We start from the raw sequence: 18,009 nt of genomic DNA, 5'->3' as shown, positions 1-18,009 counted from the left end.
CCTCTCTTCATTGGCTTCCTGTTAATTCTAGAATAGAATTTAAAATTCTTCTTCTTACTTATAAGGTTTTGAATAATCAGGTCCCATCTTATCTTAGAGACCTCGTAGTACCATATCACCCCAATAGAGCGCTTCGCTCTCAGACTGCAGGCTTACTTGTAGTTCCTAGGGTTTGTAAGAGTAGAATGGAGGCAGAGCCTTCAGCTTTCAGGCTCCTCTCTGTGGAACCAGCTCCCAATTCAGATCAGGGAGACAGACCACCCTCTCTACTTTTAAGATTAGGCTTAAAACTTTCCTTTTTGCTAAAGCTTATAGTTAGGGCTGGATCAGGTGACCCTGAACCATCCCTTAGTTATGCTGCTATAGACGTAGACTGCTGGGGGGTTCCCATGATGCACTGTTTCTTTCTATTTTTGCTCTGTATGCACCACTCTGCATTTACTCATTAGTGATCGATCTCTGCTCCCCTCCACAGCATGTCTTTTCCTGGTTCTCTCCCTCAGCCCCAACCAGTCCCAGCGAAGACTGCCCCTCCCTGAGCCTGGTTCTGCTGGAGGTTCTTCCTGTTAAAAGGGAGTTTTTTCCTTCCCACTGTAGCCAAGTGCTTGCTCACAGGGGGGTCGTTTTTGACCGTTGGGGTTTTACATAATTATTGTATGGCCTTGCCTACAATATAAAGCGCCTTGGGGCAACTGTTTGTTGTGATTTGGCGCTATATAAAAAAAAATTGATTGATGGATTGATTGATTGATACACAAAGCCTTAATCGCAATATCATACACAAGGTTTCAGAGACTTTATCTCTTTGTGGCTACACTTAGAATCAAAAGGGAACTAGATGTCGAATTTGTCAGCCAACTTTATGTAGTACGTATACACAGACTCTTTAAGATAGCTCATACACGTTGACCACTGGAAAGGAGGGACAGATAAAAAGACACACACACACACACACACACACACACACACACACACACACACACACACACACACACACACACACACACACATTCTGTCTAAGGCAATGCCAGTAACAAACATACATATACACAGGTGAGTGTGCACTGGACACTTCTCCTCTACGGTCTTTTCATGTTACCACTTTTGAAATAACTAACTCAGACGGAAGTTAACTTGAAGAAAAGAGATGAAGTACTGCTCAATAATAAGCAGATGGTTACACCCGTACGCTGTACACAAACTGTTCTTTCTCTGAAAAGCTGGATAAATATCCACCATGGCTGAATGACAGCCAAGACCAACTCAGATGCGCTCATGGTTAGCCACTTCGCATGACACTACAAGAGATGGGTACATTACCAAGTTGCAATGAAGGAAGAACAAATAAATTAGAAAAAGGACAAAAACAACACTGAAAGGAAGATGGGAAACTGTGGGTCACTGTTGGTGTACTGAAGCCCAGAAAAACAGAGATGGAAACTGAAACAGCACACTTCTTCAAACAAGTAATCAAGCATTCAACATAAAACCAGGTCTTACTGTAACCACGTGTAAATTCTACAAGCAGCTGTTAAGCATGACTAAGCTTAGCCATGTCGCTAACTGTGCTTTCTGCATGCACGCACGAGATATAAAATAACTGGTGAGACGGCAAAGATCACAACTTAAACCTGCTTCTTGTGTTTGTAAAATGGAAACATTACAGAAAAAAGTTACATTTGTCACAATCAGGTAAACATGAGGTGTGTATTCTGTTCTAAAAACAAATGAATGCCATTAGAATTAAACTTGCAATGTCTGACAGTGTTTGACCACTACACGTACTCTGTGGATCAGAGATTGTAGCCTTCAGCAGAGGAACTGTTGAGGTTTTACGACTCCAAGCTGTGCCGAGTGTTTAAGTGGCTTGCGACCACTATCGGACCATGGTTAGCTCAGAGGCTAAAGGTCCATTAAATAGAAGCAGAATAGTCTTTTTTTAAGAGTGCTATATGTGTCGCATTTTGTTTTTATAACAGCGGTGCAATCATAATTTTTGATAACATTTTATAAAAGTGATTCTTTTTCAAACCAGCACCATTGGTACTTTTGGCCATGTTTGTTCTTCCTGGGACACACAAATGCAAACAGAGGGGAAATAAAGCAGGCCAGGTAGCATCCCAGTAGACTCCCAAAGGCCCATTTTGCAAATTAGGCCTGGGCTTTGCTCCAGGACGCACTGTGCCATACAGCTGCTCTGGCACACTCTGACATACATGCACACCTCTTCACAACATGCACTGCACCTTGGATTGAATTGATTCTTCAATTAACTTGAGTAATGTGACAAAATACAGTGAAGTTTTTGCATGAAGAAATGCTTTCATCTACGAGATGTTTACTCCTCACAGGAAGTGGTACATAGATACACATTCTGATGCACAGAAAAAAATGTTGAACGATGAAGAATAGAACTTGTGTCCATCGTCTGCTGTTCATCCTCTAAAAAAGCCAGAATACACCACCATACTGTCATGGATGGTAACATTTCCATGGTTATATTACCATGGAATGGTAATGTAATCTATTTTTTTAAGTTGTCTCTTAGCAAAATACTCTTAGTTGACGTACATTCTCAGTGGTTCTCAGTGGTGAGAAAGACAGTACTGCCGTGCTGCAAAGGCTTTTATTTTGAAAAATCAGAATATTTTTTGTGCTGAATTTGACTATAAAAGATTGTATTTGATTGAAAAAGAGGGAATATAACCTGCATACCACTTGTTTGGACTGTGTGAGACAAAAAGAACAACAATGACAGAACATATCGGTAAGGTAAGACTATTGTATAAATTAAGTCCCTTCGCCTGCTCCCTTATTTTCACACGGGGTCGCCATAGCAGTGCATGGTGGCACTGCATGTTGATTTGGGATGTTTTATGCCGGACACCCTTCCTGCCACAACTCCACATTACATGGAGAAATGCAGCAGGGGTGGGGTTTGAACAGAGAACCTTCCGCAATGAAACAAAGTGCATTAATCACTCAGCCACCAGTCCTGCCTCAAGGTAAAGTTATTATACATTACTATATTTACAAAATGGTTTTCAGAAGTGTATTCATTTAACATTTAATTACACTGAACACAGCCTTGTACAATTAACACTAACTAGCCCATTAGCTTCTGCTTGCTAATGCAGTGTTTGCAAAATAAATAAATGTGCAGAGTTTTCCAACATTTAATTACAGTGCACATTTACCTCACCTATCCATTCATTGGCAACAAGAAACAATTTACTCTGAGTCTTTGTCCCCCCATAACAGTATTAATTAGCCTGTTATCTTCTGCCCTCCAATGTGGTGTTTTATTATAATTAAATAATGCACTGATTAAATTCATTTTGCATTGAAGCAGTAGCTCCACATTTAAATAAAAAAGTTTCTTACTATTATGGGGTTGTGACCTATGCACATTTTGTTTCCCCTCTTTGTGAAGCATTTTTGTCCCTTTGTGGCTACAGATGCATCTAACACTCCAGTGTGACTCGTCTGGAAAATGGAGTACCATACCGTAGCTTTGTTCTTTGCACTTTTTATCTCTCCCTTTCCGATGTGAATAAACATATCTGATCCCATTTCACAGTTTACACCTTTAGTTTACCGACAATGATACTAAACAAATCTTAAACCATCTGCATTTCATATTCATTGCATGACTGCTACAATAATTTTAAAATGATCGACAGTACAGTAAGTTGTGAAAAGAATACTCTCAGCTATAACTGCACTGATTATTAATCATGCTATCACACTCTCACCTGAGCTGAATTTGTAGCTTGAGCTCGTCTGCAAATAAGGACACAGTTTCTAACAGCAGAACGCTCCTCGATGCATATTTCTGCCATTCTCAGACAGATTTATCTAATCTCCTCCCACCTCTTTTTTGTTCATCTCATACTTTAAGTTCAAGTTAAACAGGGTCTCCTCCCCATTTCTAATTATTTTTTCTCTCCTTCTGCAGAGATAAAGCAAAGAAAGATGAGGTCAGTTGGACAGAGATTGACAGAGGAGGCAACAGAGAAAGCAAAAGATGTAAAGAGAAAAGAAAGCGAGCTGAATCAGGCAGCTTGTGGCATGAGCTGGTTGACCTGTGGGGTCAGGTCATAATTTGGGCCTGAGGCACTCTGACCCGCTGCCTTTAAAAGGGCTGGAGAATGAGTGTGGGAGCAACATCTCTAAGCAGATATGATTTCATGAAGCACTGGCCCACACCCCTGTTAGACACACACACACACACACACACACACACACACACACACACACACACACACACACACACACACACACACACACGAAGACTAAACTAATCACTGTATAAAACCCTGCATAGTTTGAATAATAGACACAATGGAACGTGTCTTTAATTTATTTAAACCACAAATGTTAAATTATCTTTAGAGGGGTCACAGGTACACTTTTCAAACTTAAATACACCACCAGACACCTTTAAGTGACTTTTTTTAAGTGAGCATTTTACACAATGCTGTTGACCAACAAATGATGTTCAAAAAAACCCATATATTGTTCAGCCTTACCCAAGGTTATTTATTTATTGCTTTGAACAATCTCTTGTAAGAAGAGACTATTCTCGTATTTGCAAGACAATCCCATTGAAAGGGCTATTGAAAGTTTATATGTTCAGGGCTTTCAACAGCTGTTTTTCCACCTACAATAGTCACTGAAACAAATAACCACGTTTTTCATCTCTGTTTCCCCAATTTCATTTTCAGCATGATCACTCAAAAATTAATAAATGATTTTCACAAAACAGTGAAAACATTAGGAACCTGGCAAATGTAATATTCAATATGTGAGCAGAATCAAAAATTATTCTTGAAAAGCAGATTTGCAAGCAATTACTATGGGTCCTAACATCCTTTCCTAATGGTACCAGAGCTGACCAAATCTGAGGCTACAGAGAATTAAAATGTACCAAGTCAGGTCATGAGCATCAACAGGTGCCGTATCCATCACACCTCGGAATCCCCTTGGGTTCTGGATGGCAACCATCAAGGTAGACAACCTGCCTGGGCGGTTGTGCATTTCTCTGGGCATGCTGGAAATGCTCATGCCCAGAGAAACATGTCACATGGCCAAAATGATGCGCCCTTACAATGCAAGCAATAAACCTCATCTACCCTATATAATTGTTCATCAAATACAAAGTCATTCCAGAAGTATGGAAGGATCTTCCAAAGAGACCAAGTACCAAAGACATCCAGGTGTTACTTTACTTGGTAAATGAACTGCATTCATATAAGCGCTTTTCCATCTGCATCAGAAGCTGAAAACACTTAATTATGCCTCACAGTCACACAGACACACTCACACACCGACATCAGGGTGCTGCCGTGCAAGGCGCTCACTACACACCGGGAGCAATTAGGGGATTAAGGACCTTGCCCAAGGGCCCTTAGCGATTTTCCAGTCTGGATGGGTTTTGAACCGAGGATTAGTGGTGGGCACAGCTAACCAAAAGTTAGCTTCGATAACTGGTAATCAGTTAACTGAAAAGTTATCTTTTTTAACGCCAAACCGAAAAACTGCCTAAAAACTTATCGGAAGCTACAGATAACCGATAACTTTAAATTTTGCCTCCCATACGGTCTCAGCTACTAAGAAGCTGATTTTGAGTTTAAACACCGCTAAAGCTTCCGACAGAACCAACGGTGATCACAAACCCAAATAGCCAAAGGGCCAACGCTTCTGTCTTTTTGCGCTCTGCCCCATGCTGTAGGAGAATGTCATTTACCCTGACAGAATACAGTGGTCCCGCGATGAGGCAGAGGTCTTGAAATGGAAAGCAGGTTTGAATTATGGTTTTGCTTTAAAAATAAAATTATTCCAGATAGAATAACTACATTAATGTAAACTCTTAAAATGTACAAAGTGATACATAACACATATCTGTTAATTTTAAAATAATGCACTAATTCTGAAGATTTGAACATTAACACACCAAAGGGATTATGCGTAAACTAAGCCTCCACTCATACTGATTGGTTGATTCATTCATTCTATGTAAAAACCAACAAGTGAATCAATGTAACATGTGTTGGTGTTTACAAATAAATGTGCTTTTGTAAAATATGTCATTTTTTCATTTGTATTAAAAAAAGAAAGAAATTTTCAAGATCCCGCTAGACAGCGCCTAAGCACACGGGTGATGACATCATAACTCTAACCAGTTAGGGAGACATGGTTTCTTTCCATAACAAGAACTGTCAAAAAACTTTCTCGTGTGTTGAAATTGTGTGGCGGTAGGAATCGCCTTTTGAATGCTTGAATAATGATGTCAGTCGCACAAAGAAATCAAATAATAGTGAAAACATGTTTGGTGCGGTGTTATAACAGTTCAATCAGTCGCGCCGTGAGGCATCATAACATCAAGCCTGGTTCACATGGCAAGATAATTAGGCCGATATCGGACCCGATCTTCCCCTTTCAACAATCTTAAGGATGCCCCGACAATCATGATGATGCTAAATATAATCTTATCAGATATTCCTGCTGTGTGTGGTTTGTAAGAGCGCTCTGATCTGCTCAGAAGGACGCGAGGAGCTAAATGTGACATGCAGCCAATCAGAAAGCGAGGTGTCTGACCTGGGAATGTTTGTGTGTGAAATCTGTTTGTGTGTTGTTTTTTTTACCCTGTGGCTGACACCACACACTGTACAACTAAACCTGTCAGATCCATGATTTGTTTTTATCTCCACGTGTGTGGTCCCACGTCTGAGGTTTTGGAAACCTACAGATAATTTTAAAATCCTGCAATCGACAACACTGTAATATAACCGGTCGCCAGTAGATGGCAGTGTTCTATGCATTTTGACGCATGGCCTGAATCATAATTTCAGCTTTTGGAAAAGCAATCTGGGCTTCTTCTGGCATTTTTACATAAAACAAACACAATAACAACGTCTCTGAACCCAGAGAATATATTCACGAGAGGTCTAGGCACAATATACAAAGAGTTTAATGCTGTTGACCGTGTGGAGTCTGATCAGAGCCTCTCAAATGCATTTCTCCTGTCGTGAACTTTTACCCATAATGCACTCTGCACACACCATGTCCACACTAAAACCTTCAAAATTAGTGCATTACTTTAAAACTAAAGCATATATCTGATATTTTCACTTTATAAACGTGACGTTAATTTAAATAACTTCTCCGAAATCAGTTTGGTTAAAATTCTAACCATAAGTTAAAACTCTATGCCTCTGGATGACTTGGGTGCTATTGCCAGCGTATTAGTATGGGGTCAAAAGAAATGAGGTTTTTTTTTCCTTTCTATGACCAGTTCTTTGTTTGCAGAGGATAGAGCAGTTTATTCTGGAACCAGCTCTTCTCTGTTTGTAGACAGAACTACACATCTACTACAAAAAACTATGTCTGCAAAAACTTATCGGAAGGTAATTGGTCCGATTCAAAGTTAACTGAAAAGCATTGTGTCAAAATGTATGGTTAATCAGCAGGGTTGTGTTAATTAGTAGTAGAGTGACACACAGCCAACACGCACACAGACAGACAAAGACTCGCACGCACGCACATGCCAATTAAAGCTTCTATAAATATATTTGAGTACTATGCAAGCATCTTAAAAAAAAAAAAAATTCTTAAAAAAACAGACATTGCAAGAATAACAAAGCATTCAAACATCAAACAAGGCAACATTTAAGCCAACATCTAGGGTGACCAGATGTCCCACTTTGTGCCGGCCAGTAAATTCTGGTGTCGCAGACCAAACGGTCCGCCCCTAAAAATCTGTCCACCTTTTGCATCTGCGCATGTGTCATTTTGGACCACAGCAGCACGTCTGAGACAGAGTCTCTTCACCCAAAGCGATCAAATGGATTAATGGGATCATTAACCATCAGATGATAAAGGTAAAATCTCTTAAATCATTCTAAAGTCAGTTTTAAGCAGAGACGAGGCTTTGAAATATGTGGCGCTCAGTGAACACATCAGCAGCAGCTCGTTTAGCCACGGCGCTCTGATCGCTTCTGCCACCTTTAATGATGAAATAATGCTGAATTTATGTGGAAATGATTGTTGTACAAAAGCTTCAGATATCTGTTGCTGAGATAGATGATGAGTGGAGTGCAGTTTTAAGCAGAAACGAGGTGTTAATCTGTGAACCGTGTCATCAGGGGGGACCGATTTTTAGGGGGACTGTTCGGTCTGCAACACCGGCATTGTTATTGTCAGTCAGGCTTCAGTTTTGAAATGCGTGTTTTAAAAATGTGCGTTTTAAACATGCATTTCAAAACTGAAACCTGATTGACAATAAAACGCCAGAAACCATCTCAATTTGCAGCACAAAGTGGAACATCTGGTCACCCTACCTGTATTTATATAAACCACTTCTTATAAAGGATATCTCTGATTGCCATTTAACAGCACTATTGGGACTGGACATGCTGATACTGAACATTTTATCTCGTGGGACAAGCCACAGAGTACATCCAGCATAGGTAAATACAACCAGTGTGGAGGACTTTTTATTAAATGTAGGAGGGATGAAAAGGAAAGTGAACCTTAGTCTGAAAGCTTTACACCGACAACGTGTTGCGCGTCTACTGGCATATATCAGAGAACAAACTTTTGGTTTAAACTCCGAAAGAACTAATTTGGACAATAAGACGCATCTGTGAAAAACAAACAGTAAATTCTCTTTAAAGCAGTGGTATGCAAAGACTTTCCAGAAAGGGCCAAGAGGGTGCTGTTTGTATTTGCAACCACCAACTCTGGGCAGGTGTTTCACTGATTAACATCATTTGATCAGAGGGATGAGTTCATCAGTGAAATCATCTGCTGGATTTGGGTGGCTGCAAAGAAAACCTGGACCCTCTTGGCCTTTCTGGAATGTCTTTGGACTGTATTTTTATCTGTACTCAAATCAGGTGCATTAAGTGAATCAGACACTAAAACAGGCAGGGTGATGCTGTTTTTTGTAGCACCACTGCCCCTATGACAACTTTGATATTTCTTTTAGTGAGACGCTTATGGAGAAAGGGAAAGGGAGCATATACCAAAGGAAGTCAATACATGTTGCTTTCCCAGTTAAGCATAAAATGTATAGTATTTTTTTTAAATCCTCAATTGTTAGTGAGAATCTTACTGAGATCCTCGGCCAGTTGAACTCGACGGCCAGTGATAAGTTGTGTCTATTCTCCATGTCTTCCCCCAAGTCATCGCAGCACCTCCTTCACCTTTTTCTCCAATCGCCCTCACTGCAAAAACAGATTAATCAACACACACAAAGTATGACTATAATGACTTATTCCAAAAAAATGACTGAGATTAGCTCTTAACATTTGGACTGGTTATAATTAAGACATTTTACAGTGCCAAAAATGGTTGAGTCCACTTTTATAATGTGTTTCTGAGCATAACAGACATAGAACCCATTTTTAATCAATGAATGGTTAAATTTGGTTGACAGCCAAGCCAGAGCAGTTGCTGATCAGTTCCAGATATAACAATCACTGTATTTTTTAACCTATATGCCAACAGCTTAACATTTACCCTCTGTGTTGGTTAGTTGTTGACGGAGAGTGTTGGCTGTGATGCCCAGCATCCTCTGGATTCTCCAAAACAATACCACATCATTACACTCTAACTGTGGAAAAACAAGAATGCAGTTTTTAACAAAGGTTTGGCCTCTTAAGAAGAAGGCTGAATAAAGAAGACAAATTTAAACTTTGTTCATACTTCAGAATCAACGAAATGTCTCTGGTAGTAGTAAAATCCTCTCTTGCAGAGGTTACAGTGGGTCAGAGCTTTCTGCAAGAAGTGCCGACGATACAGTTGATGCCATGTGTCCTTGATCTGATGGGTGAGGGAAACAAAAATCCAGGAATTAATGCACAAATTGCACAAGAACTACAGTGTGTACATGATGCAGTGGTGTTTGACATACAAAAATTGTTTAAATTGCAATAAAGAATATTTTGATCCTTGCTGCAAGAAAATTATGAACCACCATCTCTAGGAGGAGGAGTAAAACAAAATACACAAGTAAATGAAAAGTTTGGAAACATGTTAGAGTTCAATGTACCTTCTGATCGTCATGTATTTTACAAAAAAATATCTGCTCATATGCTATTTAATACATGAATGAATATAAAGGTGTTGGTTCATCTCACCAAGATGGGGTCTACTTCTACCCTCGTCCCTCTAAGTTCTTGCGACAGTGGTGACCTCATCATGGCCAAATAGGCTGTGTGTTGTCCAGTGAAGCTTCAGCAAGCGTTCAGTGCATTTTTGTTTCATTGCGATGTGCTATGATGACAAAAAAAAGTATATTTGTAAATAAGCTGTACAGCTGTAGAAGATTAGTTAACACAGTAGACTTTATCAATAGCATAACTTCTGGTGTCATACAATAAATAAGTAGTCAAAAGGCTATCCTCGGTCCTGTAAAACAGAAGTCTGTGCATGCCTTAGGACATTTCTCTGAATGGAAAGCATTGGTTCTTTCTTAGCAGTAACACATGTTGGTTGCTAATGGATTTTGCATAATGCTTTAGAAGACTGCTTACATAATGAACAATAGCTTCATTTTCCAATTTGTAATTCTAAGCTAGTTGTACACTCTTCTAATATATGAGGCACCTTAAAAACAATTGACAAAACATTTTCTGCAGTTTGGATTACCAAAGAAATTGCAATTAAATAAATAAATGAAATAAATAAAATACAACAAAAAAGTGTAGACTTGAAACACTGAGGCTCATTAAAAAAAAACAAAACAATGTACTGACCTGATCTGCTGTACGGTTCTTCCAGTTCAAACCATCTCTCCTTCCAGTCTGGACCCACCATATCTTGATTACCGACTCAGCTACAAGAAGTGACAACACAAAGTAAAAAAAAAAACAACAAAAAAAAACCAAGCTACTGCTGAAATCAATTCTTACCTCCATGGAGTCCTTTAGAAAAATAAAAACAAGCACTGTTACATTGCTCTTAAGATAATAGGTATGATACAAGGCGCACGTACGAGCGCTACCCTTGCAATTTGGCATATTGTTGCTAACGTACTGTCTTTGAGGCGTGACTGTAGAGTTTCCTCCATGAACTGGATTGCTGCAATCCCACTGAGGTTTATCTGTGATAGAGCGATCTTCCAAGGCAATTGTGTTGAATTACCCTCTGACAAACACAAACAGCCAAAGAAAAACAAGATCAACATAATTGTCATGTGATGGCAATGTAACTGCTGGTAATTAAACACATTACCATAGAATAACTGAACCAGCATGGAAAAACTGAACAAATTACAAACATAACCATAACCACCAGGATGAATATTATAAGACTATAATGTGTATTGCTGGTGGCCTTTCATGTTCATTACTACTGAATAATTACAAAAATACACACCAACAATGAAAAATATACATGCTGAATTATTCATTATTTTGAACAATTAAATTTTTAAATTGCTGAATGTTTGTTTTTCAAGATCTGAGCACCATAATGCTGAAATGATTCATTTTGGAAATGATGTCAATAATAATAATTACAAACAGAAGTTAAGCAAAGATATTTATGAGTCATCACTGAAGTCCTATTTTGTAAATTCTGCTTTTCAAATGTACCTCTTTCTCTTTCATACCACTGTAAATATATATTTGCTTTTCATCAGCTGTTAAGCTACTTTGAAATCCCTTCAGATCCAAAAACCTGTGTTGGCATTTTTCATCATTTTAAGATTTTATTTTGTTTTTAATTTTAGACATTGTATTTTTAGTTGAAATGAGAAATGAATAAAAATCAGTTAATCAAGATTAACTAACAATAAAAACATTTTGTTTCAGCCCTTGGTAACCACGTCAAGAGCGGCATAATTGACTTTGAGTGAGTGATTGCAGTCAGACCAACACTTTACCTGAGTGTTTACCACGCTGGTCCATGGCCCCTCTCATTCCACTTGTGCCTTTTGATGCTCTCGTCCTTCACAGCCTCCTTCAGCCTGTCAAAAATGTCATCCTGGTCTTTGCCCCTGTATTCAGCTATGAACCGTGCAAACTCGTCCTGCAGCGTTTCCCAGGCAACCTAATGGGGTAAAGTGCATTTGGGAAAGAGAAAAGCTGAAATTAAAGAGTGCTGTCTGAGTCATTCCTGCAGGGCCTGACTTTTGTGGAATTGTAGGGGAAAATGCATGCAAGTACTAAAAAAAAAAACAATGACATAACTGAATTTTAATGGCGGGAAAAAAAAATCATTCAGTAAAGACTTAGTTTTGTTAACACCAAACTCAAATACCTGGAGCTTTTAATCAGCATTTTATTTAAACCAACATTCTGACAACATTTAATATAGCATGTTGTAGCAGAAGCTTCATTCATATCAGAGGTCTTCACATCAACACAAAAGAATTTGTATTATAACTGCAAAACTGAGGTATGCTTTTAATTTATAGATAATCAGGATGTGAATGAGGTATATTAATGACGCAACTCTATGTTGGCCCAGTGTGAAGGGGTTAAGACAATATGGGAAAGAAAAAAAAAAAGTTTTTTTGTGGACTTCTTGAGAAGTTGTGGCAGTACATCTGAGGGAAAGTGGTTTACTTTACCTCCAGTGCTTTGTGTGGAAGTTGCTTGTCAGTCCATTGCTTGAGTTTAATGTCTATTGTGGTGTTAAGGTGCCAGAATCCATTGCCTGGGCAGCAGGCAGGTAGATGTTCTCAATCACATGGGTGGAAACACGCTCCCAAAGCTTCTTCTGCAGGATAGCCTCCCTGGGGAGAAGGAGGTCCAAATATGTCACAAAAATAAATACATGTATTTTCATTGATACATCATTCTAAGACTGGCTGTTTTTTTTTTTGTTGTTTTTTTTTTTTTGGTTGGTACTCACAAGCTCTGAGTAACTAAAAAATAGATAGACAGATGTTGGACCCCCCCACCCCCAAAAAACATGCAGTATTTACAACAGTGTTCTCAGAAGGTTTTGACGTAATCAGTGACCCAATAAGGTAGGAAAACGATGAAGTTTGTTTAACCTTGACTGAATTGCTTTCATGTGTATATTCAATGTTACTGTGATTGTATTTAACTGAAAATTCAACTACAGCCCCAGTATGACCCTGTTAGCAGTTAACCACTTCCCCACTCTCACTCCATCTTGTGATAGTGTGACAATGGAACAAAACCCTCCCCAAGTCCCCCAGAGACCACAGCAATGCTACGCTGCCTCTCATTTATCATAAATGCACGCTCATATTTCATTAGGCTCTCCTTTTGTTAAGGCTAGGTTTCCTCACTGCCAATAAGTGCCATTTCCGATAACGCTGGCCTGGCTGCTAACAGGGCCACCCCAGTCCTCATCCATGGGCCATTTATCAGAGCATTGATTGTGGAGAACTGATGGGACGCAAACTGGAAAAGGTTCCAACACCAAGCACACATCTCATTAGCAATATTTTCCTCACTGGGGTGAAGTACATCTATGCTTTCATGTGCAGATAAGTGCACCTTAAAAACAAACTTGGAGCCCTGTTACACCTGACGACTTAGCCAACAAATGCAGACGAATGAAAATACACTGAATACGCTGGATACATTGAATAAGTTGTGCAGTACTCACACCATGACGATTTAGCCAGCATATGCTGACAGCCCCGTTTCCGCTGAGCAGCTCGGGTCGGAATATTATTACATAAATATTAACGACATGGGCATCAAGCAAGCACACGCTGTTGCGCTGCCATGCCCCTCCACACGGAGGCCAAACAGAGTAATTTAACATTTTTTGTATTTTTGTCTTGGTGGCTAATGGGATTTATTTCATCACGTGCAGAATGCTGAAGAGTCGACTGATGTCTGTCGTAAACGCTGACGTGAATAAGATAAGGCACTTGGACACTTTCAATCTTTAAAATAAGTTAATTTTCTTGTTGTAGCACAAAGCACCAGTGTTCTCTGGTTCACGCTGAGAGACAAACCATAGAGGGACCCGTTTTAAAACACTATGTTTCCTTCAGCCACGACAGGGAACTAAAGTATTTCCAGATGTTTTCTAAAATCAGGACACTTTATGCATTTTTCATCAGGCTGTGATGATGAATCTGACTGAAACAGATTAAGACTTTATATTCACTCCATGTGTGAATGTTACATTGTTTACTAATATGGGTTAGTAGAGTAGTTAGTTGAGTGACAAATCTGTGCAAACATACAGCTGCCTTCAGATCAGGACTGAAGATTAACCATTTAGATGCAATAATGCTAACATTAAAATGATGAATGGAATTATATTTACAGTTTGGAGACACTACAACATTGAATGAAACAGTGACATTTTCCACTTCTACTCTAAGACCATGTTGATGATGTTTGCACAGAGAAAGAAAAACCACAGCAGTGTTGGAGTGTAAATGTGATCTACAGTAAATAACGTTGGAAAGCAGAGCTCATATGGAAGCCTGATCATATTTTAGCAGATAAGAAATCTTAATAAAATACTAGCTGATCTCCTTGGTTTTGAACATTCTAGGACTAATGATGGCGTGGCTTCAAAGGAGCATATTCTTCAGGGGCCCTGTAAGCACATATGTTGCTCAGGTTGTCATTACAATATACATGCTCCCTGATTGTTTGTATGTTTTTCTTTTTATTTCTTTTTCCATTATCTTCCATCTATTACCTACTTAATGCACTTTTGGTGTACACTTGCAAAAATGCAATCAGGTTTATATAATGCAACATGGTCTTTTGTAAAATATGAGCAGAGCTCAGGAAACATTTGAAAAAGTAAAAACCAAAGATGAAGATTTAAATAAAGTGGGGGGGAAAGCTGCTTAGAAAATAACAAAAAAAAGAACTAGGTACCAAATAGCATTATTTTAATTAACTTACCAATGCTGTGGGGTCACTTGACTCAAGCTAATGACTTCATCCAGGATTTCATTTTTGGCCTTTTCAAATAGCTCATTCTGCAAAAAGACCAAATAAATGTGCATCAATGTAACTACTACAACCCCTGGCAAAAATTATGGAATCACCGGCCTCGGAGGATGTTCATTCAGTTATTTAATTTTGTAGAAAACAAAAGCAGATCACAGACATAAGACAAAACTAAAGTCCATTTCAAATGGCAAACTTTCTGGCTTTAAGAAACACTAAGAAATTAGGAAAAAAAATTGTGGCAGTCAGTAACGGTTACTTTTTTAGACCAAGCAGAGGGAAAAAAATATGGAATCACTCAATTCTGAGGAATAAATTAGGGAATCATGAAAAACAAAAGAACGCTCCAACACATCACTAGTATTTTGTTGCACCACCTCTGGCTTTTATAACAGCTTGTAGTCTCTGAGGCATGGACTTAATGAGTGACAAACAGTACTCTTCATCAATCTGGCTCCAACTTTCTCCGATTGCTGTTGCCAGATCAGCTTTGCAGGTTGGAGTCTTGTCATGGACCATTTTCTTCAACTTCCACCAAAGATTTTCAATTGGATTAAGATCCGGACTATTTGCAGGCCATGACATTGACCCTATGTGTCTTTTTGCAAGGAATGTTTTCACAGTTTTTTGCTCTATGGCAAGATGCATTATCATCTTGAAAAATGATTTCATCATCCCCAAACATCCTTTCAATTGATGGGATAAGAAAAGTGTCCAAAATATCAACGTAAACTTGTGCATTTATTGATGATGTAATGACAGCCATCTCCCAGTGCCTTTACCTGACATGCAGCCCCATATCATCAATGACTGTGGAAATTTACATGTTCTCTTCAGGCAGTCATCTTTATAAATCTCATTGGAACGGCACCAAACAAAAGTTCCAGCATCATCACCTTGCCCAATGCAGATTCGAGATTCATGACTGAATATGACTTTCATCCAGTCATCCACAGTCCATGACTGCTTTTCCTTAGCCCATTGTAACCTTGTTTTATTCTGTTTAGGTGTTAATGATAGCTTTCGTTTAGCTTTTCTGTATGTAAATCCTATTTCCTTTAGGCGGTTTCTTACAGTTCGGTCACAGACGTTGACTCCAGTTTCCTCCCATTAGTTGCTCATTTGTTTTGTTGTGCATTTTTGATTTTTGAGACATATTGCTTTGTTTTCTGTCTTGACGCTTTGATGTCTTCCTTGTCTACCAGTATGTTTGCCTTTAACAACCTTCCCAGTTGTTTGTATTTGGTGCAGAGTTTAGACACAGCTGACTGTGAACAACCAACATCTTTTGCAACATTGCGTGATGATTTACCCTCTTTTAAGAGTTTGATAATCCTCTCCTTTGGTTCAATTGACATCTCTCGTGTTGGAGCCATGATTCATGTCAGTCCACTTGGTGCAACAGCTCTCCAAGGTGTGATCACTCCTTTTAGATGCAGACTAACGAGCAGATCTGATTTGATGCAGGTGTTAGTTTTGGGGATGAAAATTTACAGGGTGATTCCATAATTTATTCCTCAGAATTGAGTGAGTCCATATTTTTTTCCCTCTGCTTGGTCTAAAAAAGTAACCGTTACTGACTGCCACAATTTTTTTCCTGATTTCTTATAGTGTTTCTTAAAGCCAGAAAGTTGCCATTTGAAATGACTTTAGTTTTGTGTCATGTCTGTGATCTGCTTTTTTTTCTACAAAATTAAACAACTGAATGAACATCCTCCGAGGCCGGTGATTCCATAATTATTGCCAGGGGTTGTATAAACATCAAAGCTTGCTACTTTGAAAAGACAGGTAGTTGAAGTTGTCCTAAACTTGTCCATGGAACACTGCAATAAACTTTATCAATGGCAGGAATTTTACAGTCTGCAATTTTTGCCATTTATGATAGTTTCTGTCACAACCCCAATTCCAATGAAGTTGGGACTGTGTAAAATGTAAATAAAAACAGAATACGATTTGAAAATCCTCTTCAACCTATAGCCATTTGAATACACCACAAAGACAAGATATTTAATGTTCAAACTGATAAACTTTATTGTTTTTGTACAAATATTTGCTGATTTTGAAATGGATGCCTGGAACACGTTTCAAAAAGCTGGCGCAGTGGTATGTTTACCACTGTGTTACATCACCTTTCCTTCTAACAACACTCAGTAAGCATTTGGGAACTGAGGACACTAATTGCTGCAGCTTTGTAGGTGGAATTCTTCCCTATTCTTGCTTGATGTACGACTTCAGTTGTTCAACAGTCCGGGGTCTCCATTGTCGTATTTTGCGCTTCATAATGCACCACACATTTTCAATGGGCGACAGGTCTGGACTGCAGGCAGGCCAGTCTAGTACCCGCACTTGTTTACTACGAAGCCACATTGTTGTAACACGTGCAGAATGTGGCTTAGCATTGTTGAAATAAGCAGGGACGAAGCAAGTGTGGCTCCAAAACCTGGATGTATCTTTCAGCATTGATGGTGTCATCACAGATGTGTAAGTTGCCTATGCCATGGGCACGAACACACCCCCATACCATCACAGATGCTGGCTTTTGAACTTTGCGCTGGTAACAATCTGGATGGTCTTTTTCCTCTTTTGTCCGGTGAACACAACATCCATGATTTCCAAAAACAATTTGAAATGTGGACTCATCAGACCACAGCACACTTTTCCACTTTGCGTCTGTCCATTTCAAATGAGCTCGGGCCCAGAGAAGGCGGCGGTGATTCTACATGTTGTTGATGTATGGCTTTCGCTTTGCATGGTAGAGTTTTAAACTTGCACTTGTCGATGTAGCACGAACTGTGTTAACTGACAATGGTTTTCTGAAGTGTTCTTGAGCCCACACGGTAAGATCCTTTACACAATGATTCGGTTTTTAATGCAATGCCGTCTGAGGGACTGAAGGTCACGGGCATTCAATGTTGGCTTTCGACCTTGCCGCTTACATGTCGAAAGTTCTCCAGATTCTATGAATTTTCTGATTATATTATGGACTGTAGATGATGGAATCCCTAAATTCCTTGCAATTGAACATTGAGAAACATTGTTCTTAAACTGTTGGTCTATTTTTTCACGCAGTTGCTCACAAAGTGGTGATCCTCAC

The 18,009-nt window shown here is 39.1% G+C and overlaps 1 protein-coding gene across 1 annotated transcript in view; it reads right to left on the bottom strand.

Annotated features, from left to right (window-relative positions):
- Window positions 1-18,009, bottom strand: part of opa1 (OPA1 mitochondrial dynamin like GTPase) — a 119,850-nt gene that overhangs the window by 22,310 nt on the left and 79,531 nt on the right. The window contains 15 exon segments of the mRNA XM_034179956.1: window positions 9,119-9,226; window positions 9,520-9,619; window positions 9,712-9,828; window positions 10,146-10,188; window positions 10,190-10,281; window positions 10,764-10,790; window positions 10,792-10,829; window positions 10,832-10,843; window positions 11,044-11,092; window positions 11,094-11,135; window positions 11,137-11,152; window positions 11,894-12,060; window positions 12,584-12,651; window positions 12,654-12,748; window positions 14,868-14,944. Coding sequence (XP_034035847.1) covers window positions 9,119-9,226; window positions 9,520-9,619; window positions 9,712-9,828; window positions 10,146-10,188; window positions 10,190-10,281; window positions 10,764-10,790; window positions 10,792-10,829; window positions 10,832-10,843; window positions 11,044-11,092; window positions 11,094-11,135; window positions 11,137-11,152; window positions 11,894-12,060; window positions 12,584-12,651; window positions 12,654-12,748; window positions 14,868-14,944 — 1,051 coding nt within the window.

The sequence above is a fragment of the Thalassophryne amazonica genome, chromosome 10 (genome assembly GCF_902500255.1).
Source record: "Thalassophryne amazonica chromosome 10, fThaAma1.1, whole genome shotgun sequence".
Lineage (NCBI taxonomy): Eukaryota > Metazoa > Chordata > Actinopteri > Batrachoidiformes > Batrachoididae > Thalassophryne > Thalassophryne amazonica.
This window is presented reverse-complemented; position numbering and strand designations above follow the sequence as displayed.